The 10,663-nt window shown below is 32.1% G+C and overlaps 3 protein-coding genes across 4 annotated transcripts; all 3 read left to right on the top strand.

Annotated features, from left to right (window-relative positions):
* The first annotated feature begins 823 nt into the window (after positions 1-823).
* Positions 824-2,757, top strand: LOC106754911 (macrophage migration inhibitory factor homolog). Of its 2 annotated transcripts, XM_014636981.2 has the most exons (4): positions 824-1,019; positions 1,993-2,193; positions 2,276-2,334; positions 2,514-2,757. In XM_014636981.2, exons 1-3 carry the CDS (start codon positions 909-911, stop codon positions 2,327-2,329), a joined length of 366 nt encoding a protein of 121 aa, XP_014492467.1. In that variant the 5' UTR covers positions 824-908; the 3' UTR covers positions 2,330-2,334; positions 2,514-2,757. The 2 variants fall into 2 exon arrangements, with proteins under 2 accessions (XP_014492467.1, XP_014492468.1); XM_014636982.2 differs by lacking the exon at positions 2,276-2,334 and having other exon boundaries at positions 826-1,019.
* A 984-nt stretch (positions 2,758-3,741) lies between these two features.
* On the top strand, positions 3,742-4,814 carry LOC106754902 (PRA1 family protein B4-like). Its single transcript, XM_014636972.2, has one exon. It carries the CDS (start codon positions 4,020-4,022, stop codon positions 4,686-4,688), a length of 669 nt encoding a protein of 222 aa, XP_014492458.1. The 5' UTR covers positions 3,742-4,019; the 3' UTR covers positions 4,689-4,814.
* Positions 4,815-8,051: 3,237 nt separating this feature from the next.
* Positions 8,052-9,522, top strand: LOC106754901 (F-box/kelch-repeat protein At3g23880). The gene is made up of 2 exons (XM_014636971.2): positions 8,052-8,180; positions 8,312-9,522. The coding sequence occupies exons 1-2, from the start codon at positions 8,162-8,164 to the stop codon at positions 9,520-9,522; spliced, it is 1,230 nt and encodes a 409-aa protein (XP_014492457.1). The 5' UTR covers positions 8,052-8,161.
* The last annotated feature ends 1,141 nt before the right edge of the window (positions 9,523-10,663 follow it).

The raw sequence follows: 10,663 nt of genomic DNA, 5'->3' as shown, positions 1-10,663 counted from the left end.
CATAGTATAATGCTATATTTTGGGATGTTATAATAGTTGATAAAATTTTTAAGATTTGAATAATTAAAAAACTTAACATTAAATCCAAATTTGATATTTTAAACTAATTTTTATTAAATATTATATTGGCAACTTAATTATAAAATTATTAATTAATAATAAGTAAGTAAAATAGTGATGATAAATATTATCATCTTTCTTCATGTTTTTACATTCAATGGTTATTTAAGTTTTATTTATAACAATACCAATTTTTAATGACTCATGATAACAATATTTATATATTTTAATAAGTATAGTGAGTAAAAAAATTTGGGGCAAGGGGAGGAAAGCTTCCTTAGAAAATAACCAAACTCCGTTACCGATTCCAGTAATGAGAAAATCTATACTAACCCATTTTCTTAAGAGAAAAATATCTCACATTTAATACAATAATCTGAGGCTAATTTTCTCTCTCTCAAAAACTACTTTTTTTTTTAGTTTATTTGAGTTTGATCCTAAGTACTTTAAATTTTATGTTTTTACTTTTTATTATTGTATAAGTTCTATTAAATGATGATCTACCTTAAAAATATCATAGTCTGACATTAACATGTTATATATAAATATTTACACGAATAAACTATTTTTTCCAGATTAAGTTAGCCCAATTGAAATGGGCTATTTGAACAGTCCATGAAACTTGTTCATTTGGACATTTATATCCTCTCTTTGTGGTGTAAATGACCAAAGTAACATAGAGGTGTAGTAAGAAGAAAAGGTTGATTCAGGAGAAGGGTATTGTGGGGATTGTAAAGTATTAGTAGCAGATAAAACGAGAGTAGAGTAACAAAGGTAGAGATTTTACCTTTCAGTTTCACTTTCACATCAGTGGCAGGAGAACAGAGCAAGAGCTGCAGAGTGAAACGATGCCGTGCCTCAACCTCTCCACCAACGTCAACCTCGACGGCGTCGATACCTCTTCCATTCTCTCCGAAGCCACCTCAACCGTCGCCAGCATCATTGGCAAACCCGAAGCCGTACGTTGACTCCCTCACTCTCCATTTAACGTTTCTGTCATGTCGTTTTACGCGTGCTTTCGGTTTTTGAAAATCCCGTTTCCGGGTTTTGGTTTTTACGCTTCGATTGATTTCTCAGTGCAGTATTTCAATTCAATTTAATTTTTATGCAACTATATGTATAAATATATGCAAATTGCTGATTAGTGCAGAAACTCTCCCCTTTTCTTTTGTCGTTTCCATGCCTAGGGTTCTTCTTCTTCTTATTGTTATTTGAATCTAAAGTTATGGTTTTTGTTACGAGACCGGGGTTTGATGTGCCAAATTAATATGCTGGATTTATTTTTTGTTTCTACGAATGAGATAGAAATGGAAAAGGATAGAAACGCTTGCTTTTTCTTAGCATATGTTGATACTTGATCGCCATATTCATGTTTTGTTGTTCTCTGTTTTTTTGCTTTTTTTTTTTTTTAACATTTTGATAGCTTAGTGTAGTTTCTTTTCTATTAAATTGAGTTGGTGGTTCTAGTGTTGTATGATTGTAATTACAAAGTAGTAAATACCTCATGCGTACTTAAAAATTGATAATAAGATATTATGAGGTTAGTTTTTCTACATGGATTTTATCAACATTGCGATTGTTTCTAATTTGGCTGTAGTTTGTAATTTGGCAAGTTAAGCTTCTAAGTTCTATGTTGAACATATTCAGCAACATCGAGTGACACTCTTTAGGTTTAATTTTACGTCAATGGCAGCAATATAATCTGTTATATTTTGTGATTTCCATTGTATATTTGATGGATGCTTTTTGGGAGATGTTACTACGGTGGTGATAGTCAATAGATATGATGTAACGTGGACCTTTAGTGGTTTGATGTATATATTTTGGGAGATGTTACTACTGTATTCTTCTTGATTTGCTGTAAGATTTTCGTCATTTTATTTATTTGGTTTGTCTTTAAACTTTTCGATTCTGTTTTACGTTTCTTTGCAGTATGTGATGATTGTATTGAAAGGATCAGTACCTATATCTTTCGGTGGAAATGAGCAGCCAGCGGCTTATGGTGAATTGGTGTCCATTGGTGGCCTGAACCCTGATGTCAACAAGAAACTCAGTGCCGCCATTGCTGCAATTCTTGAAACCAAATTGTCTGTTCCAAAGTCGCGATACTTCTTGAAGTTTTACGACACTAAGGCAAGTATCTACACTCGAGAGTTCTCCTCAAAATAAGGGCCTTACCTTGCATCCTCTTATTCCATTCTTCCTTTTTGTTTAGGCCCATCAGAGTCAAGAATATGCACAATGTTTGCATGCTTTACACCAGCACTAGGCCATGTAAATAAATCCTCACTATTCTAGATTTCATAGTAGCCTCTATAAGTTGTGTATACTTGATAATCCAACCAAATTTCTTTTTCTTTTTGATGTTAACTTCCAAAACTTTCTATGCCATTGAATAAATTCTTCACATGTTCTTTGCTCAGAATGCTGATAGTGTTTTGTGTGTTCTGCAGGGTTCCAACCTTGGATGGAATGGATCTACTTTCTGATTCCGAGTTATTGCGGTAAAGATGCCATAGATGTCTGATGAACACGTTATTCTGTTTCAGAACTTTTTTCTCTCTATATACAAGTACTCTGAATTTCATACAACCCCATTGGGGACATGATGTTATCGTAATATGTTAATGATGTTATCTTTGACAAACATTATCTGCTGCCTTATGACGAGTGTCTCTTTAGAGGTTAAACTTGAAACTTTGGTCCCTTTGAACTTTAAATGGCACAATTAGGTTAATTTCTCCATAAATTTCAGAAAATTACACTGTCGTCTATTTTTAGGTGATGGTAGTAAAATTAATGAGAAATTCTTGCTATTTTCAGAGGGGATTAGGAGTTGGAAATGCTAACAGAATATAGTTGAAATTGTTATTTTTCAGTGAATTTTTATCAACAAAAACAAATATATTTTTATTAATATTTTTTAGAACATATATTCCTTTTGGGAATATTTTAATTTCAACATTATTTTGTGTTGAAATTTATTAATTGGATATCAATAAATGTCTTTAGAAATAATATAAATGTATTACTTGAAATAGATAAAGTATAGAAAAATATACGAAAAAGATAAATTATGTTAAACTTTAAGTTAGTAAGTTTTATTAATTTGTTACTTTGGTAATTGTTTTATATTTAATGACTTTTTAATAATTTTTATTACATTTTTATAGTGATAGTTTTGTATTTAATTTTAACTATTTTAATATTTAACTATCTTGATATTTTAAAAATTTTGACATTTAACTAACTTGATATTTTGAGTAAATGCGAGTGTTTATTAATAATTACTAGGATGAATATTTTAATCCCAATCTAAGGGTGGTGGCTACACTTATACATACACCCTATTCAATTCAACCATTGAAACTGGACCGTGAACAAACCAAGCACGTCCTTTGATAATTTCTATAAAATTGAAGTGATATTGGTCTAAATTTAAAATGAGTATTATAAGAAAGGTGATGAAAATCTTAAAACCAAATTACCTTAAATTGAAGTATAAGATTAAAGTACAAAGAAAAAATAATTTTTTATATCAATAAAATGTCTTCAAAATTCCAACATTGACTTAGTATTTAATTATAAAAATGAAATTAATTTAAGTTATATAAAATATAATTAAAAATTTGCTTGAATAGAAAGTTTGAAAAAGGTAGAAACTAGATAGAAAATAAATGAAAAATGATATAATATCATGAGCATAGCTGAGTCTGTATGGTAAACAAGAAAAATAGAAAAAAGTGTAATGTGGAGAGGGTATTATAATTAAAATTGGGTTAAAAATAAACAATTTGTAGTATTTTATAGTAATAATTCTAGAATAGGAAGGAAGAGAGCCAAATTAGAATAGCCAAAAACAAACAAGTCCATAATTCACTTTTCTTTTCTTCCTTTTTCATATTTTCATTCCTTTCACCCAAATCATTCCCTCACTGATTTTTCTCATATTCTTCAACATGGCCGCTCCAACGCCTACCCCACAGGTTCTCCCCGTCTCAAATCCTCAATCCACCATCACTACCACCTCCACCACCGTGGAACAGCAACCACCGCAACCCGCAGTCCGCACCATCATATCCTACTTCTCGGACTCCCTCCGTCACAGCCTCTCGCATCGTCGTCCCTGGCCGGAGCTCACGGACCGCTCGGCGCTAGCGAAACCGATGTCATTTTCGGAGGCGACGCTGCGCGTGCGACACAACGTCTCGTACTTCCGCGTCAACTACTACGTGGTGGTTTCGCTGATCCTGGCGGTGTCGCTCCTAACCAGCCCCTTCTCCCTGGTGCTCCTCCTCTCCCTCCTCGCCTCCTGGCTCTTCCTCTATCTCCTCCGCCCCACCGACCGCCCTCTCCGCCTCTTTGGCCGTACCTTCACGGATTTCGAGACACTCTCTCTTCTCGCCGCCGCTTCCTTCTTCCTCCTCTTCCTGACCCCCCTCGGCTCCCTCCTCGTTACCGCCTTCACTGTCTCCATCGCCCTCGTGGCAGCCCACGCGGCATTTAGAGTTCCGGAGGACCTCTTCCTCGACGACCGTGACTCCACCCAGCCGGCCGGCTTCCTTTCCATTCTCCGCGCCGCTGTCAACGCCCCACCCGTCCCCCCACCCGTCCCCAGCCGCGGCTGATCGGAGCTTCTCCCTGTCTGCACCCTTCAAGGATTCATTCACAAGTTTGTTTATACGTTTGGTTAGGGAATTTGGGCACGTTTTCTCTTTTATTGTATATTTTTGGAGGGAAAACTTTTTCTTTTATTTCTTTGTTTCTTACCCACACCCATATGTTATTTTTTTTAAACAGTGACTTTAATTTCTGAACTTCCATGTGTTGTTATTATTAAATAACTTGTTAATTATTCTCTTTTTCTGATGCGAAGTTAGCCTTACGAACTTGGCTATTTCTTTGGATTATGTTTGAAAACCTGAAGCCAAGAACATTATTATTATTATGAAATATTTAAGTTTTTTTAGTTTCATCGAATTTATCCAAAAACATGTCGTTGGTTAACCTCTCTATATTTGGAACATCTAGGTTGCGGTGGTGATCCAAATTAGAAACAAAGAACTTTTCAAACACATTACTATGTGATAGCAAGATTAACGAGAAAGTACAAATCAACTTCTAAGAAATAAAAGAGAAACAAATACCTACATCTTTAGTTTTCTATAAAAATCTTTAGTTTTCTTTAAAAATAAAAAAACTGAATATAATTGTAAATTGTTCATGTTGGAAATATATTTGGACCTTTTATTTTCAAAAGTAATGGTTTTAATTCTTCATTTTTAATAGTATTAATTTTTTTTTTCACTTAAACATTTGTCCTGTGTTAGCGTGTAAAAGTCTGTTAATTATAGGTAAAATATCTTTTTTGGTCCCAGTTTTGGTTACGAATATTCGAAATGGTCTCCATTTTATTTTTCTGTTCAATATAGTCCTAAAAAACGTAATTATGTTCAATTTAGTCCTTTTTTTGTTCAATGTAGTCCTAAAGAACGTAATTTGTGTTCAATTTAGTCCTTTTTACAAACTTCGTGAACCACAAACAAGGATTAAATTGAACACAAATTGCGTTCTTTAGGACTACATTGAACATAAAAAGGACTAAATTGAACATAATTACGTTCTTTAGGACTATATTGAACAGAAAAATAAAATGGAGACCAGTTTGAATATTCATAACCAAAATTGGGACGAAAAAAAGTATTTAACCTTAATTATATATGTACATACATGTACATATATACACATGAAAACATTATATATATAAAAGTTTTCTATAAAAGTTTATAATTTTAATTATCATAATTTGTTTGCTTTAACTGAAAATCTGATTTCATAATAAGTTAAAAATAAATTTTATGTTTTTCTTATAAATATCAAATAAAAAAACTTCTTTAATTCGACTTATTTGTAATCCGTAATGACAGTGTTCTTGGTGATTAACTCTAACTATCTTCCATGCTCAACAATATTTTTTTAGGCTTAAACCCTCCCTTGTCCTAATATTTGTGTGAAAATCTCAGTTCGGTTCTAAGTTTTGAACTGTCTTAATTGGGTCATAATTTTTGTAAAAATGCACACATTTTACCCTAACCGTTAACTGATCTCAAACGGCGTTAAGTTTAGCTGACGTGGTATGCTGACGTGTTGGCTTAATCCCTTCTTGGTTCTCGTATTTGTGTGAAAATCTCAGTTCGGTCCTCAAGTTTTGAACTGTCTCAATTGGGTCATAATTTTTGTAAAAATGCACACATATTACCCCAATCGTTAACTGATCTCAAACGGCGTTAAGTTTAGCTGACGTGGTAGCCAGAGGACATGCTGACGTGTATTATTTAATCATATGAATTATTTTTTAAAATAAGCAGTGTTTCACGTGGCACAATGCCTATTATTTAGTTTATTTGAATTAAGGATTTTATTCATCTATCTGAGAAACATGGATTTTACACAGATTATCACGTCGGCTCAAAAAATAAAGTCACCGGAAAACTCGCGTAACCAGTGCAACCAGTCTCACAGTCTTATCTGCAAATGAACCAACTTGGTAACCTATAGGTTCATGACCAGCCTTTAAGCTATTTATTCCACTGATAGCAGAAGATAACTGTTGCATAGTGAGATCAGTTAGCGATTGGGGTAAAATGTGTGCATTTTTACAAAAATTATGACCCAATTGAGACAGTTCAAAACTTGAGGACCGAACTGAGATTTTCACACAAATACGAGGACCAAGAAGGGATTAAGCCAACACGTCAGCATACCACGTCAGCTAAACTTAACGCCGTTTGAGATCAGTTAACGGTTGGGGTAAAATGTGTGCATTTTTACAAAAATTATGACCTAATTGAGACAGTTCAAAATTCTGAGGACAGAATTGAGATTTTCACACAAATATTAGAACCAATGGAGGATTTAAACCTTTTTCTTATGATGGTATAATTACCTTGGTTGTAAAATTTTGAAAATTGGAACTGAGGTAAAAGCATGTATGACTAAATAGATGCGTAAAATTATTTATAAAATTAATTGAACAAGTTAAATATGATTTAATTACACAACTTTATGTTTTTTTTTTGGATTTTTATTCACACAATGTTTTTGAAAAACAACCGTAAATAAATAAATTTATAAGAAAAAGCACAAGAATATTTAGCGATTATATTTTTTAGTTAAGAATTATTTTAATTATGTTTACTAGTGAAAACACTGTTTTTGTGAAAACAAAAAATAATGAAATTATAATTATAAAAATAAATATAAATAAATTTTACAATTTAATAATAGATAGTTTTTATTTATTTTTTAAATGATTTTTATTTATATAATTGATGCTTTTTATTTGTTTAATTTAGAAAAAATAGATAAATTTAAAAAAAAGTCAATTAAATTTAAATATGGTAACTTGAAAGATAAAAATGAAAAAAAAAAGTGAATACCAAAAAGGAAATCATTAATATAGAGAGGTATAGATGAATAAAAAATATTATATATATATATATATATATATATATATATATATATTCAATCTTCAATTGGATAAAAATAAAATTGTTTTATTGAAAAAATAACAGAAAGTAGATATAATTTTATATGGAAAAAGATATAAATAAATGATTAAATTAGATTGTGACATGATATAAGAATAATGATATTTAGACAACATTTTTTTTAGAACATTTGAACATTGATTATGTGTCAATATGTGATTGGTCAAAAATTACTGTAAAATAATGTTTATGATTATTATTATTATTGATTGTGGAGTAATTTTTGACCAATTATATATTAACACGTAATCAATGTTAGAATGTTATAAAAAAATGTTATATAAATACATTATCCATTGTATAATTTGCTATAAAGATATTTGATTAGATAAAATACACTTATATCTTTTTTCAAATTGATTGAGAGTTTGGGTTTTCATTCTCTATATATAAGGAGTTTCACTTCCATACTACTGACACACCAGAAAATTGAGAGAAGTAGTTTCCAAGTTATTTTTTCCTCGTTTCATTACTATTTGCTTAAACCCTTTCTTTTTTCTGTGTTCGTGAGGACTGAGTAATCGTCACAGTTATCATCCAACATTCTCGCAATGGAAAACAATGATAAAGGTAAATCATTTGATTCATATGTTTTTCTTCTTTTTGGTTCAAAATCTTTCTAAATTAAACCTTTACATCAAAACAATACCGACAGTATCTCTTTCTGATATCTGAATCAAATGTGTTTGTATTATGTGAAGGTGTGTTGTGTGAAGATATGTTGGCTGAAATTCTGTCAAGGCTTCCAATAAAATCTCTAATGCGATTCAAGTGCCTGAGCAAGTACTTTCAATCTTTCATATTGGATCCACGATTGGCGAGAATGCATCTTCAAAAGTCGCCCAAAACCCCCAATTTCTTGTTAAGTTACCGATTCGAAGGTAAAAAAATTTCCTATCTCGTTTCCTCACCGATCAGTTCTTTGATTGAAGATTCACAACATAAACGATCATGCATTGTTGATATTATCAAGGGATCTAAGCCTCATAGGAAAAAGGATCGGGTTCTTGGTTCATGCAATGGCTTGGTCTGTTTGGCTAAATGGAACAAAAATGGAATCAAGTTTAACTTATGGAACCCCGCAACAAAAGAAGAATTTGGAAACCTAACACTTGCTGAGAAAGACAACCTTTACATGTTAGGGTTCGGCTACGATAATTCAAGAGATAGCTACAAAGTGGTAGCAATAGTTGGCAATCTGAATACCGTAGATAAGTTTCCTTATAAAACCTTAATTGGCGGCCCGAATGACGGAAGTTGTTGGAGAGAAATTCAAGATTTTCCTTCTATTCCTAGTTCAGTGGAAGGTGATGCAGTATACGTAAACAACAGTCTTAACTGGTTAGGGATACCAACTTATGATGACTCTGATGACTCTGCTGATGATCTGGACTCTGTTATTACATTAGATGGAGTGGTGATTGTTTCGCTTGATCTTGAGACAGAGACATACACACAGATGTTGCTTCCTCGAGAACTTAAGGGTCTGTTTATAGGATATTTCAGCTGCTGTACTGTTCATATACTCCATTGCAATGAAGCTCCATTGATTGGGGTTTTGGGTGGATGTTTAAGTGTTTTTGTTCATGACCGCGAGACACAACATTTCAGCATATGGCAGATGAAGGAGTTTGGGAATCAAAGATCTTGGACTCTTTTGATGAACACATCTCTAAAAGATCTTGAATTTTGCACCGACGACCCACTAAGCATCTTGCTACCTCTGTGCATGGTTGAGAATGATCGTGACATCGTCATCATTCACAGTTCATTTCAATACTGTGTGAAGCAAACAATAGTTTATAATCTGAGCGACAAGACAGTGACTTTCAGAAATATGACTCCCAACTTACTTTGGATCTATCCTTTTCAGTATGTTGAAAGCTTGGTTTCCCCCTATTGCATAAATTAGGCCTTCTATGACAATTTCTTAAGAACAATTTTTTTTTTTATAATAATATTTAGACAATATTTTTTTATAACATCTGAACATTAATTACGTGTTAATATGTGATTCATCAAAAATTATTCCACAATCAATAATAATAATCATAAACATTATTGTGGAATAATTTTTAACCAATCACAGATTGACACGTAATCAATGTTCAAATGTTGTAAAAAAAAAAATTGTCTAAATATCATTATCTTTTTTTTCTTACATGATATTGAGTATAGTTTGTAAATCATTAATTTATGATGATATTTTGACAACATGACAACTTTTTTGACAACATGACATGTGTTATCACTTTATTGGTCTATTTAAATTTATGTTTAAAAAATATTTAAAACAAACCAATCACAAACTGCTATTAATGCAGTCAAAAAATTGTTAAAAAGTGTTGCTAAAATCAATTTTCCAATGTTATTTACCTGGTTGCTTTTCTATTCAAATTCCAAAGACTATTGATTCCTCTCAAACCTTTCTTCCTAGCTACCCCACAATGTTAACATATGTTAAATTTAAACTAGGTTTAAACCTTTTTTTGGTCCCTAAGTTATGAGCGGATGTTCAGTTTAGTCCCCGCTTTTAAAAATGTAAACTTTGGTTCCTAAGTTATAAAAAATGTATCAAATGAGTCCTTTTTTGATATTCATGGTCAAAGTACAAAGAGCAATCTAAAGTGCTGTTATTATTAAGAAACAAATCACAGCAATCTAAAGACGTAGCAGTTGTTAAGAAACAACCAAAAACAATATTTCAAGTAGAGCTGTCAAAACGGGTAGCCTGGCTCGACCCGGCCCGGCCCACCACGGGTTGGTCACTTAGTGAGCCAACCCAACCCGGCTCATTTATTAGCGAGCCAAAAAAACTTGAATCCGGCCCGACCCACCACGGGTTGGTGGGTAAACGGGTTGGCTCACCAGCCCATTTAATTACATTTTTTTAAAATAAAAAAAATACAAACTTTTTGTAATTTAAATTTAAACAATTTTTACTCCCAAAAAATTATGTTAAAGACAATTCAAAATAATAATAAAAAGTACAATATAATCCAAATGTCATCCAAAAACAAACACAAAAAACATACAAATAAATTTCTTATATT

The sequence above is a fragment of the Vigna radiata genome, unplaced genomic scaffold (assembly GCF_000741045.1).
Source record: "Vigna radiata var. radiata cultivar VC1973A unplaced genomic scaffold, Vradiata_ver6 scaffold_304, whole genome shotgun sequence".
In the NCBI taxonomy this organism is placed as follows: domain Eukaryota; kingdom Viridiplantae; phylum Streptophyta; class Magnoliopsida; order Fabales; family Fabaceae; genus Vigna; species Vigna radiata.
The sequence above is the reverse complement of the archived record's forward strand: the minus strand, read 5'-3'. Positions and strand labels throughout refer to the sequence as shown.

Excerpts from the sequence above, each read along its gene's own strand:
- LOC106754911 (XM_014636981.2), top strand. The coding sequence starts at position 909 with ATGCCGTGCCTCAACCTCTCCACCAACGTCAACCTCGACGGCGTCGAT. Across the intron at positions 1,020-1,992 it reads TCATTGGCAAACCCGAAGCC|TATGTGATGATTGTATTGAA; the intron begins GTACGTTGACTC and ends GTTTCTTTGCAG. Across the intron at positions 2,194-2,275 it reads TGAAGTTTTACGACACTAAG|GCCCATCAGAGTCAAGAATA; the intron begins GCAAGTATCTAC and ends CTTTTTGTTTAG.
- LOC106754902 (XM_014636972.2), top strand. The coding sequence starts at position 4,020 with ATGGCCGCTCCAACGCCTACCCCACAGGTTCTCCCCGTCTCAAATCCT.